Here is a 20,670-nt window from a genome sequence, read left to right as displayed (position 1 = left end):
TGCATTCAATAAAGACGTGAAAGATTGTAAGTGTTTTACAGCACCAGCACCTCTGATGACCTTAAACAGCATGGACAAAAAGAAACCTAAAGTTGAAATAGCTAAAGTAAGTAGTAGACTAAGAATATTGTACACTTTGTTCTTCTTTAAATTACCATTTCATTAAGCTTAACATTACAGACAGCTTATATGTGGTACCTCGGATTTTCCTGTAGTGATTTACCCTATTATAAAAATATGGGAAATTTTCACACTTCCGGCTGTCATCTTAAGGGAAGAGTCGCCACCTAATGTGAGTAATCCTGCAGTCCAGTGAATATGTTTGTTCTAAATGAAAAACTGTGAAACTACTGGGAATATCTTCAAAGTAATAATAACGTTACGTGTTGCAACATGCAGTGTTTGGTTTGCTTTCAATTCTTAGTTTCTATGAGTGAACACTTAATTTACCGTTAGCTAGCACTGTGACCTCAACACACCTGAGCTAGCGTTTTTGTTAGTCTGCTAAATACGATTTAAAAGGTAAGAAAAACAATTGTTCAAGAGCCATAGACTGGAAATAGACCTTACAACGACCTTAATAAATGAAACATTTAATTTTATGCTCGTAATTAGCAAACGTAAACTATAGCAGTCGGCTAATACACGTCATGTAGCGTTGGTTAACTAGCTTATACCGCTAGCTTTAATCTAAGCTAACGTTAGCTTATAACATCTGTTAAAGACAATGACAACCTGTTTTTAGATTTAATGTTTTAACTGTTATTACAGGTTCGTGTTTTTCATGTCATTCATGTTTTAAAATCAAATTTTGCTACTAACTTACTATAAACAAATAAGCAAGTAAGTAACAAGTAAATTAACTTAGTCAACTAGTAAGTCCTCAGTTACTCTGATAATCAGTTATTTGTCAAGCGTCATCTGGTTAAACAGAATAATTGAGAAAATAATCTTTAGTAGTTTTCAGTGATTCATTAACACATTAGTTATTAAAGCCATATTTAAAAATGTATAAATGCCAATTCTGTATATGGTGTATGCCGGTATGCATTAACATACTATAGGCTAATTTATGTTCTAAAAATGATTCTGTATGCATTAGAAGGCAAGTATAATGGTTCATTAGTTTGTTTTTCTCTGATTTGTTTGATATAATTAAGATGAGTATGGACCAATGTGCTCAAACCATGCTGAGTTTTGATCAGTGTCGCCTTCCTTAGGTCTGTGCTGTAATAACGTGTATTTCGTATGTCTGTATAACGTTGACTCTGCGATATTTAATTTTCCAACTTACTACTCTAGCATCCAATTTATCTAAATTACATGAATTGCAATCTAAGCACTTAGAGGGTTGAAATATTAATATAGTAAATCATTAAAAAGTGAAGGGGCAGGCACAAAAAATATGCAACGAACTATATCTTTTATTAACTTACAGTGTCAGCATGCTTTACATGCTTGAACTACTGAGGTGAACATGTAACAAGGTCCTCATATTATATGACTTCTTATTACTGTATAAACTTGATGTCTTCTTCACTCCTCTGCCTCCTTAGTCTGAAATGACAAAACAACCATGTGACCAAAACATGTGACCAGAAAATTTAAATGAACACGTCTTCAAACTTGATTAATCTTAAATATTTATTTTTACCTTGACAATTTCACGACTCTTTGCCCTCAGCTTGTTGACCTGAGACTCAGCAATGTCAGCTCGTTCCTGAGCTTCCTCCAGCTCATGCTGCACTTTCCTGTACCTGGTCAGGTGACTATTGGCCTGCTCCTCCTGTATAATATTCATAATTAAAGCTAAACATATAGACAGACTGACATTTTCTTAATTTGTGTGTTATGAGAATTGACTGTACTCACAGCCTCCTCAGACTGTCGCTTGTAGGATTTCACTTTGAGCTGCAACTTGTCCACCAAGTCCTGAAGTCTAGCGATATTCTTCTTGTCCTCTTCTGTCTGTAGTTAATCAGAAATGATAGAGCATTGTAAAATAAACATTTGCAAACATAAGCCTACTGTTCTCATTACTGAATATTATTGTGATTGTTAGTGTTTGTACTGTAAGTGGCAGTTTACCTGATATGTGAGCTCCTTTACTCTTCTCTCATACTTTCGCACTCCCTTTATAGCATCAGCACCACGCTTCTGTTCAGCATCAACTTCAGCCTCTAATTCACGAACCTTGAATGAACAAAAAGGTAGTAATTTCAAAATGTGTAATATTTTCCCAGCTTGCATTAATATGAATAGGTTGATTCTTGTGATACTTACTCTAGCTTCCAGTTTCTGGAGCTGCTTCTTTCCGCCCTTCATTGCGAGGTTCTCAGCCTCATCCAGGCGGTGCTGCAGGTCTTTCACTGTCACCTCCAGGTTTTTCTTCATCCTCTCCAAATGAGCACTTGTGTCCTGTTCCTTCTTCAGTTCTTCTGCCATCATGGCAGCCTGATATTTTGAAGAGTATGTATTACATCACCTATCAGAGAGTTATATTTTCTTTTAGAAAAACCTCAGGATGACTCACATCAGTGATGGCCTTCTTGGCCTTTTCTTCAGCATTTCTTGCTTCCTGGACAGCATCTTCTACTTCACCTTGGATCTGAATAAGATCAGCCTCCAGCTTCTTTTTGGTGTTGATAAGGCTGGTATTCTGAACAAAATTAGTTTGAATTATTTAAGTAATTTTCACATGTCAGGTGTTTCATATTGTTTCAACCTTATTTTACCTGGGAGTGCAGAAGTGTCACACGCTCGCTGGCATCAACCAGTTCCTGTTCAGCAATTTTGCGGCTTCTGTCCGTTTGCTCCAGTGCAGCTCTCAGCTCCTCGATCTCAGCCAGCATGAGGCTGTTTCTGCGCTCCACGATGGCAACCTGTTCTCTCATTTCATCCTGACCTCTAATTGCTTCATCAAGGTGCAGTTGTGCATCCTAAACATTTACATTTACATTTAGTTATTTGGCAGACGCCTTTTTCCAAAGGGACTTACAAGTAAGGAACAGGGCAAGCAAAATATCGAAGATAAGGTGAAACTTAAATATATAATAGTAGTAAATACTTGATGCAGTACAATGAGTATAATAATAGTAATAGGAACAACAAGTAAACTATATTTACATTTGCATTTAATACACTACCGTACCTTAAGCTGTCCCTGCACATTTCTCAGCTGTTTTTGGGCTTCAGCTGCCTGGCGATTGGCATGGCTCAGCTGAATCTCCATCTCATTGAGGTCTCCCTCCATCTTCTTCTTGATTCTCAGGGCATCATTCCTGCTCCTGACCTCGGCATCCAAAGTGGTTTGCATAGATTCAATCACTCTCTGGCTGTTCCTCTTGATCTGTTCGATCTCCTCGTCCTTCTCTGCAAGCTTTCTGTCAATTTCACTCTTGACTTGGGTCAGTTCAAGCTGAACACGGAGAATCTTGGATTCCTCATGCTCCAGTGTAGCCTTAACAAAAAATTAATATTTTATATATGCTGGCTGTAGTATTATTAACCATTATGTTTAAAAAATACATATAGGTAGGAGACATTACCTCTGCCTCTTCAAGTGATGTCTGCAGTTCAGACTTCTCTGTCTCTACAGTCTTTTTTGCTTTCTCCAGTTCATGAATGGTTTTCCCACTCTCACCAATTTGCTCGGTTAGATCCGAGATCTCCTCTTTAAGAAAATGTATGTGATTTGAATTAATTAATAAATAAGTATTAATTTTTAATATACAGTATTGTACATGCATATGTATTACACCTTTATACTAGACGTTAGTTTAAAATATTACACACTCTTCTTAACCTGTCCTATTGTACAAAAGTGAAAAAACATTCCAAAAGGTTCAAACGGGTGAGATGAGGTAAGATTTTGTAAAATTGCGCATACGTTGTAGATTTTTGTTCTCTCTCTTCAAGGTCTCTAAATGGTCCAGAGCTTCTTCATATGAATTTTTTAGCTTGAACATCTCAGTGCTGAGAGAACGAGCCTCTTTTTGAGCTGCCTCCAGCTCAGCTTGGCTTTCCTCATACTTTTGCTTCCACTCTGCAAGAACCTGAAAACATAAAAAATCGTGTGTTTCAGCAGTTTACAATTCTATGGTTTAATTTAAATTTAAAGACAGAAATAACAATCTTACCTTGTCAAAGTTTCTTTGCTTCTTGTCGAGGTTAGCAGCAAGAGCATTAGCTCTCTCCACATCGATCATCAGGTCCTCAACTTCACCCTGCAGTCTCTGTTTTGTCTTTTCCAGAGAGGCACATTTTGCGTTCACAGCCTCAATGGATTCCTCTGCATCCTGAAGACGCTGTGCAAGCTTTTTCCTGTGAAAAACTTTATTTTTAAAACTTATGGTATAATGTACATATATGCATATATATATGACTGTAAGATTCTTAACTAGAAAAAGAAAAAATGAAAATATTACTTCTTTCTTAGCTTCCTTGCACTGGCTTCCAGTATTTTAGGATAGATTATAAGATTTTATTAATAACTTTTAAAGCCCTGCATGGCCTTTCCCTCAGCTATATATCCCAGCTGTTTAGGCCTTATATCCCGCCACATAGCCTGAGATCCTCTGGTGTAGAGATCTTCTGTATGTTCCTGATGTTAGAATGAAAACTAGAGGTGACATAGCTTTTGCTGTTAGAGCCCCCAAACTCTGGAACAACTTACCTGAGGAAATAAGATTAGCTGATTCAGTTCTAATATCTTTTAAATCTCTTCTTAAAACATACTTCTACCGGTGAGCCTTTCCTGTTCTCCTTTAAACAGGGACAACTCCTTACTTAGGACGACTTCCTATTTATTTTGATGATTGTGATTGAGTTTCCCCCATCTATGTTTTGGAACTGGTTTTAGTAGTTGTAAATTTTCTTTATGGTTTGCCGCTCCCCAACCAGTCGAGGCAGATGGCTGACTAACCTGAGCCTGGTTCTGCTGAAGGTTTCTTCCTCTTTTTCTTCCTCTACCTTTTTCCTCTCCACTGTTGCCTGGTGCTTGCTCAAGTTGGATTTGTTGGATTACCTGCGTTTTTTGTTTCTTATGTGAAGCACTTTGTAACTTTCCACTCACACCAACAGGTTGAGGCAGATGGCAACCTACCCTAAGCCTGGTTCTGCATTACTTCTGTTAAGGGGAGTCTTTTTTAGCTCAAGGGCCATCTGTTGTATTTTTTATTATAGTTTTATAAGGTCTTAACTTTACTATGTAAAGTGCCTTGAGATGATTTTGTTGTGATTTTTTTGCTATATAATTAAATTGAATTTAATTCAATAGTAGATGTTGGTAATTATGTAGAGACTTACTTAGCCTCCTCCAGCTCCTCAGTGCGCTGAATGGCATCAGTCTCATATTTGGTTCTCCACTGAGCCACCTCACTGTTGGCCTTGGACATTGCACGCTGCAGCTCAGCCTTGGCCTCCTGCTCCTCCTCATACTGCTCTCTGAGCAGGTCACAGTCATGACGAGAGGACTGAACAGCATGAGCCAGGGCATTTTTGGCCTATAATCCAAAGAAAACCTAATTTATAATTGATATTAATCAACGGTAACCTTTCCTCTGTGATTATTGTGCTGTTTTCCTAGACTGTTACCTTAACTTCCTCCTCAATGTGCCTCTTCAGCTCCTCAATCTGTTGAGTGTAAGCCTGCTTGCCTCTTGTCAGCTGAGAGATAAGAGCTTCTTTCTCCTCCAGCTGGCGGCTTATCTCACCTATAGTGTAATAACATGGGAATTGATCCAAATGCAAAATAAGCATTGAATTGGAAAGATGATTATTATAATATGTAAAAGAAATGATAAAATATGTGTTTCCCACCATTCTCTGTTTGGAGTCTTGCTCTTTGTACCCCTATATCATTTAGTTGTCGCACATTTTCATCATTTTTGGTCTTCATCTCACTCAGTTGATCCTCAAGAGTACGACACATTTTCTCCAGATTGGCCTTAAATGAAGTTGTCAATTGAGTTGTAGAGCATTTGTGTGGACTCAGTTTCATGACATATTTTACTTTACTGTATTTTTACCTTTGCTTTGGCAATAGACTCCATATTGCTTGAGAGGTCATCAATCTCCATCTTGTATTCACTCTTCTCTTTCTCCAACTTCTGTTTGACTCTCTGAAGGTTATCGAGCTGTTCTGCCAGCTCAGCCACGCTGTCAGCCTGCTTCTTACGGAGCGCTGCTGCAGTGGCCTCATGCTGCAGTGTGGACTCTTCAAGATCACGACGCAGCTTCTGAAACTCGGCCTCACGCTTTTTGCTCATCTCAATCTGAACAGCCGTTGCTCCACCAGCTTCTTCAAGTCTCTCACTGATCTCTTCAAGTTCCCTGGAGAGATCAGACCTCTGCTTCTCCACCTTGGCCCGAGCAGCTCGTTCAGCCTCGATCTCCTCCTCTAGTTCCTCAATGCGAGCCTGTCGGCACCAAATCAAACAAACTTAATAATAATAATATAGAAAAACTTGTATAAACCTCCTTTCTCCAACAAAACTGTTCAGATCAGTTTTCTTTCCACTTATCACTAACCCCACTGTTTTCAGTGTATATAATTTTTAAGATCTATGTGAAAGAAAACATTTGTTGCTTTTGTGTGTAAAATAACTGTGCTCCTGAATCACATCCACTCAATCACTTTATCACAAACCAGGGACACAGTTTGTTACCGAAATGGTTAACCGAACTAACCTGAAGTTCCTTAATCTTTTTTTGAAGTTGAGCACAAAGAATTTGCTCATCCTCAATTTTGCCAAGAAGCTGGCTTGTTTCGAAGTCCTTTCTGTGAAGGGAAATAATTCAATAACAATTAAAACTATGTATATTTTGTCTTATAATGTTCTTAATTTCTTAAAAAACTTGAAATTGTTGACAAACTTTGAATTGTGCCATCATTTAAAAATAGCAATCTAAGTATGAGAATATATATCTGGATGAATACAGTTAAGTTGTATTTGAATACAGATTTTAAACTGATTAGTTAAATGTCACTCACTTCTTTATTTTCTCCTCAGACTGCTGCTTGTCATTCTCCAGATCCATTATTGATTCATGGGCCAGTTTAAGATCACCCTCAAGCTTTCTTTTAGCTCGCTCAAGATCCATACGAAGCTTCCTTTCTTGCTCCAAGGAGCCTTCAAGCTGTTATGAGATGAAGAATAATTAACAAATTAATTTTGTTTTTTAAATGTCAGGAGAACTGAAAATAACTGTCTCATGTTAATACTCACATCATCCACTTGCTGCTCCAGCTTGGTCTTGGCCTTCGTCAGAGTGTTGACTTTGTCTTCCTCTGCCTGGAGATCATCAAGAGTCTGCTGATGGGCCTCTTGGAGGGCTTTCTTCTCTTTAGTCAACTTGGCAATGGCCTCATCTTGAGAAGTCATCTCCTCTACCAGGTTTTTAACCTATATTTGCAACATTGTGAAAATAATTTTAAAAAGTTTTTTGTTTAGTTTTAAGTTTCTTGCAGTGAGCAGATTGTACTTTTATCTTATGAAAGCTATACCAACCTTGTTCTCAGTGGCATGTTTCTCCTTTTCCACTTTGGCCAGGGTAAGCTCCAAGTCGTCAATGTCTTTCTTCAACTCAGAGCACTCGTCCTCCAGTTTCCTCTTCTTCGCAGTCAGCTCAGCATTCATTTCTTCCTCATCTTCCAGTCTCTCAGACGTCTCTTTGAGTTTGGCCTCGAGCTGGATTTTAGCTTTAATGAGCCCCTCACACCTTTCCTCAGCGTCAGCAAGGTTTTCACCTTCCTAGATTTACATTGACATACAGATGAAATTATATTTTATTTTTAAAAACCAGCATCACTGAAAGACCACACTATTTTTTTTTTATTTTACATACAGCTTGAATTTGTAGCTGCAGGTCATTCTTCTCCTGCAGCAGAGAAACCATCTTCTCCTCCAGTTCCTTCTTCTTAGCCAGAGCTTTTGCCAGCTCCTCTTTGGTTTTTTCAAAGTCCTCTTTCATTTGAGCCATCTCTTTCTCAGTCTCTGCACTCTTTAGCAAAGGCTTAATTTTGAAGTACAGTTTCATCCATGGCCATGTTTTGACATTCATGAATGAGCGAATGTTGTACTGGATGGAATAAATGGCCTCCCTGGGGTTAAAATATCATGCATTTATAGTAATTGTAGCTGCATTAATAAGAAATTGGGTTTTCAAAAATATGTGGCTTGAAACACTTTTTGAGCATGTAGCTAAACATTTACAGTACCTCCTTTCCATCATCTTGACAAACTCTCTCCTCATGAGGAAACCTCTGCAGAGAGCCTGTGTCATTGTGACCAGGATAGCAAGTTTTTCATCTCGCATCTCCTCAAGAAGACCCAGCAAACCAGCTTTAAAGAATACCTAAAAGAAAATAATACTTTACATTAATTTTTAAGTTTATGTGTAGTATCAGTGTGAGTAGATTACCCATAATAGACAAACGCATTACCTTTGTGTGTCCAAATTTGTACTGAGTATGGTCAACATCAATAGACCCCAAGAGTTTCTCTGAGGCCTTTTTGTTGTCAATGAATTGTCCCTCTGGGATGACACTGGCATTTAATACTTTGTATCTGGTAGGATGGCAATTAATCACTGATGTATAATTGATCTGTTATTATTCATCATAATATTTTAAGAAATTATTTTCTTATTATTCTTAATAATTACCTCTGCTTAAAGTCACCATAGAGGATTCTGCTGGGAAAACCTTTCCTGCAGATCCTAATACCTTCCAGCACACCGTTGCATCTCAGCTGATGGATGACCAGGTGGTTCTCCATAAGACCTAAAACAGTTAGAGGGACATGCTAAATTCAGTTTTAAGTTGCATGAGCACAATACTTGTAAATGAATAGTATTGAAACTGGGATTACCTGGAGTCTTTGTTTCATTTGGAATAAGGCAGCGTACAAAATGAGGATGAGTGCTCCTCAAATTGGTCATTAGCTTGGCTAAATTCTCCTGAAATGTTGAAAAGTTCAGCTTATTATCTAAAAGACAATTCTTTGGGGCTGTCTTAGTGCTATTTGGCAATATAGTGGTGACACATTTGTGATGCTTACCCTAAACAGAGCAGATACTGTCTGGAAAGACCCACCCTTTTTCTTGCCACCCTTTTTGCCACCGCCCTCAGCTATAACATGAAGATGAAAGTAGAATCATTTACTTAATATGTTTTAATTTCAGCTTTATTTTGTTACTTCGTTTATATACACATCAGTATGTTGTAAACTGTAATTAAAACACCAAAAACACTTTTGTTAACTCCCTACTTCTCTTCCCTTTTTTATTTCCCTTATTTAACATTTTAAGACACAGTAGGAGTATAGTAAGGGGCATTTTATTGAACTGCTTTGTCCAAAAACTGTATATTTCTTTACAGTGATACACGTTTTACTAAACTGTCAGCAGCAGCTTTTTATACACCTACCTCCAGTTATTGTTACCCACACCCAAAGTGGTTTTACAATGCATACAACAATACAAAACTTCCAACTGCTTTATACAATGACATTGCAGTGCATTATAAGACATTTATTAAATGTGCATTTACTGCTTATGAATGTTAAATATGGAAACATAAAATGTTACAAACACCTTCACATTATTTCTTCAAAATGATGATTCTTACCTTCTGAAGAGGCATGTGATGCATAAAGGTGAGCTAGCAGTTTGACTGAAGACTTCTGGTAGAGCTGAACCACAGAGTCGTTCAGGGGGTCTTTGTTCTTATCCAGCCAGCCCAGAACATTGTAATCCACAGTGCCAGCATAGTGCACCAGGGAGAAATGGGCTTCAGCTTTTCCTTTGGCTGGCTTTGGTTTCTGGAAGGGGGCACTTTTACCAAGATGCTGGTCATACAGTTTGTTCTTGAAGGTCATGTCTGTTGCCTTGGGGAACATACACTCCTCTTCAAGGATGGAGAAGATGCCCATTGGCTGTCATGATGAAATGGTTGTTTAAACATGGCAAAACTTATCGGACAGGCTTCTATATTTGTGAATATCCAGCGTGTGACTCACCTTCTCAATAAGCTCAATGCAGGCAGCCAAGTCCATACCAAAGTCAATGAACTCCCATTCAATTCCTTCCTTCTTGTACTCTTCTTGCTCCAGGACGAACATGTGGTGGTTGAAAAACTGTTGCAGTTTTTCATTGGTGAAGTTGATGCAAAGCTGCTCCAAACTGTTGAACTAAAGAAAGATTTCAGTCAAGATTACCTTGATATTAAAACAGAAACTATTTGCAGAATAATTAATATTAAGCTGTAGAAGATTATATGTAGTGTGATTTAAACATACATCAAAAATTTCAAACCCGGCAATGTCCAGGACACCGATGAAAAAGCTTCTGGGTTGCTTGGTATCCAGCATCTCATTGATTCTGACGACCATCCACAAGAACATTTTCTCATAGACAGACTTGCAGAGAGCCATGACAGAGTTGTTGACCTGATTTTTAGAAACAGTAAAAAATAATGTGGTAAAAATTCAAATTTTGGGAGTGAAACAAGCTAAAGAGCACACAGAAGAACTTTATGAGTGCCAAATAAACCCTAATTAAAAACAAATAATTAATACATACTGTGTCTTGAAATAACAAAACCGAAAAACAAAACTATACCTGGGGGACAGTTTGTCCTTTGGTCACATACTCGTTCCCAACCTTCACTCTGGGGTAACACAGTGCTTTTAGCAAATCAGCAGAGTTCAGGCCCATGAGGTAGGCGACTTTATCTGCCACTGAATAAAAGAACACAGTCATCTCTAAAACCATTATGGATTTGGTAAAATTATAAATGACCCTTTAATAAAGGCTTTCTTTCTGTTTCTTTAAAGCTCAAGGGTTTCATACCCTCAGTGCCATCAGGTTCAGCCTGCTCCTCACGCTGCTTCTGCTTGAACTTCATGTTTCCTTTATGCATCACAGCTCCAGTCAGTTTGAAAATGCACGTCTTTTCATCTGCAGTGAAGCCCAGGATGTCTATGGCAGTCTGACAAAGACAAAAGAGGTAATGCACAAAATATTAACATTATTCTTAAGATTCATAGTAATTGTGAAAGTCAACATATTGTATATCTGATCTGTTATTGCTGGAAATACAGTAATCAAAGTGAAGTTGTACTTACATCAGTGGCGATGAATTCTTCAATGTCGTTGATACTTTTGACAGTGATTTCACCATGACTGATCATTGGATAGTCATACGGATTTGTGCTAATCAGCAGAGCCTCTGTAGAAAAAAAAAAAAAGTATTGTAATCTATTGTTCAATTTAGAATAACTGACTGTATTGTTCACTTATCACACACCTATTAGCTCAGGTTTGTGGCCTGTTGTGATTTGATAAAAGATGTGGTAACTTCTCTCAGCAGAGAGCTGGAACGTCACACGAGATTTCTCCAGTAGATCTATGGATTCAAATTATTCACAAATTAAGAGAAATATTTTCTGAATCACATCTGCAGGAGATGTTAGAATTATAGACAATCTAATCTTACATGTTTCAATATCAGCTGAAGCCAGCTTTCCAGTTGACCCAAAGTGAATTCTGATAAATTTGCCCTGTGCAGAAACAGATTAACATTACAATCAAATTTATGTTGAATTAAATAGTAAATTATTAAAATATCAAGGATAAATCACAACAGAACTTACAAAACGTGAAGAGTTGTCATTCCTCACAGTCTTGGCATTACCATAAGCTTCCAACAGTGGGTTTGCTGCAATGATTTGATCTTCCAGTGACCCCTAAACAAAAGAGTCATTAGTGCCAGTCTGTCAGCATCCAGCTTTGTTTGATTTTAGACTTTGTATGAATATTTTTTAACTTCTCTTACCTGCATTTTTCCAGGAACTGGTTCAGACTTTTTGCTTCCTCCAGCCACTGCGATTGTCGCAAAGTACTGGATGACACGTTTGGTGTTGACAGTCTTTCCTGCACCGGATTCTCCACTGTATTTTGGAGGTGTGTTCATAAATATATTTTAAAATGACTTATTTTCCTAATACTTTTGAATAATATATATATTTTGGCACTTACGTAATCAGGATTGACTGGTTTTCTCTGTCTGTAAGATATCAAAAAATATTGCATGAGTTCTAAGAGTTTGCGTCTCTTGAAGTGTAGTTGCTGTATTTCAGATAGTATCTTACAAAACGATACCTTGGAGCATGAACTGATAGGCATTATCAGAGATGGAGAAGATATGGGGTGGAGCTTCAACCCTCTTTTTGCCTCTGTATCCAGCAACAACCATTGCATCATACACTGGGAGCCACTTGTAGGGGTTCACAGTGACACAGAACAACCCCGAATAGGTCTGTGGAGGCAAAGAGAATCATTATTGGCACACATCTTCACACATCATTGTTTCATTTGCATGTGTTTACTAGTTCAAACTCACATAGATCATCCATGCTGCATAACGCTCTTTGAGGTTATACAACACAGAAGGCTCACTGAGATGGGTCATCATGGCCATATCCTCAATTTTATCGAACTTTGGAGGGTTCATGGGGAAGACTTCATCTTCTTTTACTGTTAGAGTCTTATAAAGAGACAGAAAAAGATTTAAATAGATTTTAAAGTTAAACTAGTGGAGAAACTGTCATTAATATGATTCTTTACAATGTAGGCTACCAGTCCATTTTTTAGATCTTACAAAAACAGACCCGACTCTCCAAAATTAGCTGAAAGTCTGTTTAGCTTAAGACTGGGACGATTAGAGAAACGTGACACGGCTGAACAACAAAAAGAGTTCATGGTCAGTATGTTGTGTGTCACTCTCCATCTAGTTCTACAGCTAGTTCACTGCGAATTTGAATGTGAATCTGGCACCACATTCTCACCTTTCCACAGAGAGTCTCCACGGTGGCTTTACCACCCTCTCTTTTAATGAGCTTTCCCTTGAGGTACATCTCACTGGGCTCCGTCACAAAGTAAGCTGTTTTAGCATCAAAGGGAGTGTTTTGAGCTTCAATCCTCTCTCTTTCTGGCTTCCGGAGGTAAATGGCCGCCGGGCCAAAACACTCCATTTCTGGGTCCAAACTCATGATGACGCTTTACTGCAAACAAGACAGTAGTCATTTGTTTTAATAGCCAATGATGTAAACAGATAGGTGCACAAATATTAGCTTCTGCAATATCTATTAATATTGTAGCCAGTCAATGCTCTGTTGTACCATGAATACTAGGTAAATACAGGCACAATAGCTACTGACATAACATAATAGTACCACAAAAGTTATTGATGTTATTTATAGAAGATGACCACTACATTTTAAGTACAGTATCAATTGGTTAATAAATTATATTGCATGCATTCATTCTTCAAGATAAATATGTAGCCCAGTTTACCTTTGAAGCACACCAGGTGAGCAGGGTTTTTCTGGCAGACTTCAGTGCAGACTTCTGAAAAAGGTAGAAGGATGTAAGGTTCACAATTTTATGTAATAGTTTTGGTAGCTTTTAGATTATTTTGTATTCAGTAGCGTTTAATCTAACAAACACAATATTGACTTAATTTAAATGATGGCTGGCAGTAATATCGTGAATTGGAGTAGTTTAATGACTCTTAACACATCTGAGCCAATAAGAACCTTACCTTTTGCTTGGTGCCTTCCTTGGTGGAGGTTTGCTGTGCCTTTTATATAGAGGGATAAGAGCCTATCGCACGTGTCTTGCTGTATTTGGTCATGTTGCCTGGCATTATGCTTGTGCAATAGTTCTTACCTCTAGCTGTCAAATACAGTTTCAGAGATTTTTTGCTGGCCAGATCATGGACAAGCCAACTATAAAAAATATTATTAATACTCTTGTGGTTATAGCAAACAATTAGGCTTTTGTGTTGACTTAAGCATTGACTTATTAATAATTGTCAGAAAATCGAAAGATGGGAGCAACATTTTGAGATTTACACACTTTTTTTTTACTTAAGAATTTAAACCAAGCAAATGCAGCATACAGATGTGAAGTTGGTTCTGTTCTTGCTGAAGGTCAAGTCAGTGTCATCAAGTCATCTTTGTAATGCTCTCTGGCACAACAGTAGCCCATTGCTATGCTTTGGAGAAGCTTTAAAAAGTCATGGATATACTATTTCAGAGGCCTTACAAGTCATAAATGATTAAAAAAATTAAATGAGTGCCAAAGAGCTTTAAAGAAAAGGAAGGATTGCCAAGGGATTATTTATCCTAACAGTGCCAACAGCTGTTCTTATTCTTGTTCTTAAGGGATACACAAGGGAGAGTGAGACAATCCCTAAAAGTAGAGCAACCAACTGATGATTTTCAGCTTCATGTTTTACAAATATTTATATATATATTTATGTTTTTCTCCACATTGTTTAGGGCAATCGATTCCAAGAAGTCCATTACATGTCTTTGTCTTTGTATGTGAAGATATTCCCATAGATGGCAAGTGTACTTGTGTACAAAACATTCTTGGTAAGGATGCTGGCACAGTTTACATGTGTGACTAGACAGCCTTAAGGTACTGTTTCCAATGGAAAGAAGATCTACTGACAGCAGTGAATAAGAGGAAGAAATTCTAAAGTGGTTACCTCCAAGATATAATGAGCCTCTGTCTTCAGTGAATGTGTGTTACATGATACCTTCTCTGAAATCTTCTGTCTTATTAGGGCAAAATTCAAATATAGCACAAGCCTTGTGTTGATGCTCAAGCCAAATGCCACATGCTCAAGAGGCATATTGTTTTTATGGCCTTTGATCTCAGCCTGCCAGTTTCTCGATTTGTCAAACAGGAACAACTGGACTCAGGATAACAAACCAAGGTGAGTGTTGACTAACATTCCAGTACCGATTGATGGATATACGTTTATTGTAACAGTAGCATCCATATTTACCATTGTAAGTACATATATTTTAGTGTATTTATATATTTGAATGTAGTTATGCATTTGCATTATTGTATTATAACATGATTTTAATGGTACATTTCCACAGATAGTTTTGGTGTACCTTTGTTTCAACTTACAATGGAAGCCACAGGTAAACAGTAGTTATCCATGGACTAATTCTTTAATCTTATTACAGAGTTTGATTGTATGTTATGCCATGATGGATTGAAAAAAGTATGTCTAGCTTATTAACTCTGCAGCCTGAGGCTAAACGTCTTCAACAGTGCCAAGGATATGTGTGCGTTTTAATAACTTATGTATTGAGCTGTTTGAAAACTACTTGAATGTCATTTCTATTTCAGGGTATATTATTATTATTAAGCTGTCCTCACATATTGCCCTATGAATCAGTGGCTATACTTGATGTCATTTTGAAGAGGGTCAGAATCTTTTGTTTTTGGTGTGCTTTAGCTTTTGTTGGCTAAATTTAGGACAGTGTGTTGGATTTTGGATTAGGCTGCTTGTCCATCATGTAATAAAGCTCCTGGCATGGTGTGTGAAGGTGAAAAGTCTGAATCTGCAACAATCTGTTAGTCATCCATAATATGTCTGATGCTAATGTCCTATAGAATACATACACTCAAGTGAATAAAAACCTTTTTTATAAACTGTGATTCGCCTTTTGTCGCATGCTGGTGATGTAAATTAATAGCTGATTCAAATACTGTGAACCACGTAGAAACAAACTTTGCCATATGATCATACTGTTAATGGTTGGTTTGGATGCTGTCAGCTCCTGGTGGTGCTAATGACTGTCACAAAAATGTCTGTGTATTAATGTCAATGTGTGGAAATCAGTGGCATCTTATAAACACCAGAGGGAGCCTCATGTTGCAAAGGTGCAAACACGTTGCTTATGTTGCCAGCCCCTTAACATTACACCAAGTCACATTCTCTGGCTGCAGGCATTACATCATATGTTATTTAAAAATACAACATAATATTGAAAATGTAAATATACACCTTTGAAAGTGGAAATTTAGAGAACTCTTTTATTTTGTCCTTTCCAGTTGTCTGTCCCACCATGTATTGGACAGGAGGCTCTGATGTTTTCTGGACTATCCATCCTAACAAGCTGAAAATATGGTATGCCACATTTACACATCATTTTTCATCTTGGCAAGTTTTAGCACATACATGTCACTTCACTGCTAATGTGTTAAGTGAAATATTTTCTGTATCCACTGAGTTCTGTATCCACTTGCATTGCTTACATACATTATTCTTTTGATATGAATTCAAGATACATTTTTCAAAGATAAAATTGATTTATTTTATAAACTGAACCAACGTAAACTAAACCTTTCTTTAACATGAATTTTAATAATTTCTTTGTATTTTGATTATTTTGTTTTGCTCATTAATAACTTTTAAAACTGCAGTTTGTTCTTTTTAATCTTTACAGAATATTACAAAAAATGATACTGATTTCTGTGACATACCTCCACAGAAGGGCAGTAGTGACCACAAGCGTGGCTTTTGCACTTGTGCCACATAGAAAGCACTTGCTGCTGCTGCTGTGTTCCTCGTAAGCAAGGCCTTTAAACCCAGCTGCTCCGGTCTAATTACTCACCCGCTACAGTTAAGACTGCTGACTTGTACTGGGCAGCTTCCAGGTGTGAGCCAGTCTTCCCTAAACAAATAAAAATCATTCAAAAATCGATTTGTACATAGGATTCAAAACAATCTGTATTTTCCTTTGTGAATATATGATTTCAAGGTAGTTAAATGCTATATTTCATGGTGAATTGTTCACAGTCCCAGGGGACCATTAAAGGGGCACTTTTTTTTTTTTACTGTGAAAAGCTCATTGCAAAAGACATTGCACAACTATTTTTACAGTGTGTGAAGCCAACTTAACCAAATATCTTGTGTAGGCTTAATACACAACAGTGCATTTATGAAAAGTAGACAGCACAACTGTTCATAAGTGCAGTTTACTCTTCACATTTTTAAATGTTGAATTCCATTTACATTTTAGTTAGATTTTCACTGTTACAGTCAGAAAAACTAATCAGCTGATGATCAAAACTGATTAACTGATGCTATATCCTTCATCTGCACAGGATGTGGAAGAAGACAAACACAAAGAAGACCCGACTGAAACTGAACATCCAATCATTATCAACTGTGGGAAATATCAAACCAAAGTTTAGGTATAAAACTAAAACAGTTGTAAAGCACTTTGTCCAGAATAACATCTGCCTGTAATCTAATAATAATATACTAATAATTCTTAGAAAAATTAATCAAATGACCTTAGTTTGCATTGGTATGCACAGCTTACAGAATGACTGAGATTGTATAATAAAGCATTTTAGATAATAAAAAAAACATTGGTATTGACTGTGGATTGGGTTAATATTGATGTCATAAAATCAATTGAAGTGAAGATTTGGATACCCACCTACATGGTACATGCAGAAAGATAGGATAGGTATAGGTTATTCTTGCTTCACTAGTGTAAAAATGTAATTGAACCCTGAACTTTGCTACCCGACAGCTTTAATTTTATTCCTTCAGAGTCCTTCAGAGGTCAAATTACTCTTATGCTTTGTCTTACTGCATAATTCAGTTCTGCATGAGCTTAAACTCACAAAAGTCATGACCTGATGTTCTCCTCCAGGATTCTCTGTTGCAGAGCAGATTTAACGTTTAAAATAGAGAAGCATCCCAACAACATTACACTGTCACTGCCATTCTTGACCTTAGGTATGATGTTATTTTTATGAAATTCTATGTTTGGTTTACACCGGTTCTACCAGGATCCATGTCTCCACACAGTTCAATGTTGATTCATCAGTCAATTTCTCTAAAAAGGTTTGAGGGTCATCTAGGTTTGTTGAGGCAAAATTCAAATGACGGTTAATGCTCTGGGTTAGCAGCGGTTTTTGCCTTACCACGCTGCCATGGATGTCATTTCTATCCAGTGTCTATTGGCTGGTGAGGCAATGATAACTGACCTTTATTGAGGTGAGAGAGGCCTGCAGTTCCTTGGATCCTTTTGCAACTTCCTGGATGAGTCATTGCTGTGCTCTTCTACTAATTTTGGAAGGTTGGTCACTTCTGGAAAAGTTCACTAGTGTTCCAAGTCTTCTCTATTTGTAGATAGTTTCTCTCACTGTGGACCTGTGGAGTCTCAGAGCCTTAGAAATAGCCATGTAAACCTTTCCAGACTGATCAATGTAGTTTTGTGTTTATATATATATATATATATATATATATATATATATATATATATATATATATATATATATATATATATATATATATATATATATATATATATGACAAAAGTAAATACTTTTACTTCCACAGGCCTTACAGGCTTACATCACTTTTATAGAGACATGAAACATTATATTATGATATATAAACACAAGGCAAGAAATCAGGAGGTTGAGTAGTTTTTCATAACACTGTACAAAATGTGTGTATATGTGCAAAATATAGAGAAATCCACCAGTTTAAAATATGCAATATATGCACAGCATGAACATGATATTTTAGCCTTACTAAGACAACTAGTGGAATTAATTTGATAGGCTCATTTTAATTATTAGTAACCTGAGGTAAACCTACAGCTACATTAAGCACTTAAACTAGTGCTAGACTGGATCCATCCACTCCTCCCAGCCTACCCTCCCTCTGCTTTGCTACACTTTGCTACATTCTGCCCAGCGCTCCAGGATGTTGTCATTATCAAATAACTATAAATGAGAATATGCTCCATTTACTAGAATGGTGAGCCTTGTTTTATAGGTCTACTGGTGACCATTGAACTGATGTGCTGTTCAGTGATCTAGATCACCAAAATCTTTGACAGTAACCCTCCGTAGTAAGATAAGTTTTGGAGCATATTTATAGAAAACGTTATTTAAAAAAAAAAAAAGAAAAAGGCTTGAACTGAACTGACTTGAACTGATATTTAGTAGAGTATATTTAATAAAATGCATATTCAAAACCCATTATTTGAATTGTCTTAGACAAGCAGTACACTTCACTATAACTATAATAAAAATGCAAAACTTACAAAGGAAAAATTACTTTAATCGAGCATTTGCACTAATTGCAAAAATTAATTGATGAACTGATGTTATGCACTTGAAACTTTGTTCAGGCATTCTTAGAATTTAAATAGCTAAAATGAAAAATACAGACTGTATATTTATGTTTTACAACATCATGCTAATATGATGAAATATCATGAAACATGTCCACAAATGTGCATCATTAATGCAAATATGAAAATAGAAATCGAAATATGATTTAGTTTAAATAATATTCATTAGCTAACAACTAGCTTTTGTTACTCCTACCTATTGGTTTCTTGCTACTTACGTTACTGCTGGTCGTATCAGTATGTTGAAATCGCTGTAGAACAATACAATCCTGCCAGTCCTACAATCCTTGAAATTTGGCTTTGATGTGATGGAGACTGATGGTATATTTCTCCTGATTCTAAAAAGCAAATCACAAATAGTGCAGTTATTCTTCAATAATAATAATAAAAACATATCTAATCTTATTACATTTTATACTACTGTATGAGTGAGAGAAATCACAAGGGTGAAATTTTAAACCGGAATTACATTTTCCGCGTCAAGAAAACGAACTCACTTTTCCTTGTTCCCTTTCTGCTCTTAATAATTTGAATATCCTTTGCATACACACAAAAATAGTTCCAGTGGACTGAGTAACACCTGCATAGAGATGTCTTATTTATCACACACAAGGGAATTCTTGCTTGTTTTGGATTCAGAAGTGTCTTGGCCACCTTGAAGACTTGACAGTGTTTAAGCCAACAGGTGATGAATTATGTGAACAAGTTGATAATTTGTTTACCTATAGAAACGTGCAGTTTAATTTTGGCTTTATTTTTTAATTTAATTACTACAATGGATTCAATTGATATTGAGCTAAAATATGCTAATTCAGAAATTAGAGCTATGGTATAGACCTATATGTAGACAGTGTTTTTATTATTATTCTTCCCAACGATTGACTTTTCTGACTGAAGTGTGCAAAGCACTTTAGTTAATTTGACCATTGCTGTCATCTTGTGTCATTAAGGATACCAATTAACTACAGTTAAAAAAGATAATAGCTTTTTTTCTTTTCTAAACTATATTAATTATAAGCACCAAAAACCACAAAGTTACACATACCTCATTTGGGTGTCACATTTGTCCAGATACTTAACAGCTTAAACATTTGTATCTTCAGAGGCCCCCACAGGAAGCAAACAATAAGCAGCGCTAGCCATTCCTCCATAAAACTTATGAAACTACAGAGGAATAGAAACAACAAACTTTTATAGATATGTACTTACCAAGATACAGAACCTGACTAAATTGAACTTGATAACTTGATGAGTTTATGACCTAGTGACAATACCGTACTGAACTAGGAATAAGGAGCCTGACAGCCTGGACATTTTTCAGAGGTGCTTAGTAACATGATGCTGAAATAAATCTCACATGTAATTAACAGAAGCGTTCAGTGCATTTGTCAACAATTGGAATACTAAGTGCTAGGGCATTTCTGAGCTGTAGGCTATATTTGCTTTAAGTCCTAATAAGACTGCAGAGAAAGTCCTGGCATATTGAATATCATCTTTTATTGCAACTGAATCAGACCACAAGAGAAAACTTGGGTGTCGTCTTTCTTTGTTGAGAAAACACAACTTAATGGAACCCTAAATTAACTTTAACTAAACACTTGTGCTTAATACATGTGGGAGAAAAAGTAAG

At 36.7% G+C, this 20,670-nt stretch overlaps 1 protein-coding gene and 1 long non-coding RNA gene across 2 annotated transcripts; one reads left to right on the top strand and one right to left on the bottom strand.

The window, feature by feature from the left end:
* Window positions 1-1,404: 1,404 nt before the first annotated feature.
* LOC113153179 (myosin heavy chain, fast skeletal muscle-like) lies at window positions 1,405-13,626 on the bottom strand. The gene is made up of 41 exons (XM_026346664.2): window positions 13,607-13,626; window positions 13,360-13,413; window positions 12,852-13,067; window positions 12,407-12,550; window positions 12,166-12,322; window positions 12,043-12,070; window positions 11,840-11,954; window positions 11,658-11,750; window positions 11,501-11,564; window positions 11,312-11,410; window positions 11,130-11,233; window positions 10,855-10,993; window positions 10,624-10,742; window positions 10,302-10,451; window positions 10,023-10,193; window positions 9,632-9,938; window positions 9,063-9,133; window positions 8,874-8,961; window positions 8,668-8,785; window positions 8,447-8,570; window positions 8,222-8,358; window positions 7,849-8,104; window positions 7,512-7,754; window positions 7,230-7,406; window positions 6,995-7,140; window positions 6,691-6,781; window positions 6,030-6,419; window positions 5,821-5,947; window positions 5,596-5,714; window positions 5,308-5,504; window positions 4,140-4,323; window positions 3,890-4,055; window positions 3,549-3,673; window positions 3,152-3,460; window positions 2,736-2,939; window positions 2,534-2,659; window positions 2,284-2,454; window positions 2,089-2,193; window positions 1,873-1,968; window positions 1,655-1,786; window positions 1,405-1,557 (listed from the first exon to the last, which is right to left on the bottom strand). The coding sequence occupies exons 3-41, from the start codon at window positions 13,053-13,055 to the stop codon at window positions 1,537-1,539; spliced, it is 5,817 nt and encodes a 1,938-aa protein (XP_026202449.1). The 5' UTR covers window positions 13,056-13,067; window positions 13,360-13,413; window positions 13,607-13,626; the 3' UTR covers window positions 1,405-1,536.
* A 1,015-nt stretch (window positions 13,627-14,641) lies between these two features.
* Window positions 14,642-17,210, top strand: LOC113155151. Its single transcript, XR_003298107.1, has 4 exons — window positions 14,642-14,791; window positions 14,964-15,008; window positions 15,928-16,003; window positions 16,984-17,210. It is a non-coding gene; the product is annotated as an uncharacterized LOC113155151 (long non-coding RNA).
* The last annotated feature ends 3,460 nt before the right edge of the window (window positions 17,211-20,670 follow it).

The sequence above is a fragment of the Anabas testudineus genome, chromosome 5 (genome assembly GCF_900324465.2).
Source record: "Anabas testudineus chromosome 5, fAnaTes1.2, whole genome shotgun sequence".
NCBI classification, from domain to species: Eukaryota; Metazoa; Chordata; class Actinopteri; order Anabantiformes; family Anabantidae; genus Anabas; species Anabas testudineus.
Note: the sequence above shows the minus strand (reverse complement) of the source record. Positions and strands in the feature narration are given on the sequence as shown.

Excerpts from the sequence above, each read along its gene's own strand:
- LOC113153179 (XM_026346664.2), bottom strand. The coding sequence starts at position 13,055 with ATGAGTTTGGACCCAGAAATGGAGTGTTTTGGCCCGGCGGCCATTTAC. Across the intron at positions 11,565-11,657 it reads ATGACAACTCTTCACGTTTT|GGCAAATTTATCAGAATTCA; the intron begins GTAAGTTCTGTT and ends GTTTCTGCACAG. Across the intron at positions 3,461-3,548 it reads CATCACTTGAAGAGGCAGAG|GCTACACTGGAGCATGAGGA; the intron begins GTAATGTCTCCT and ends TTTTTTGTTAAG.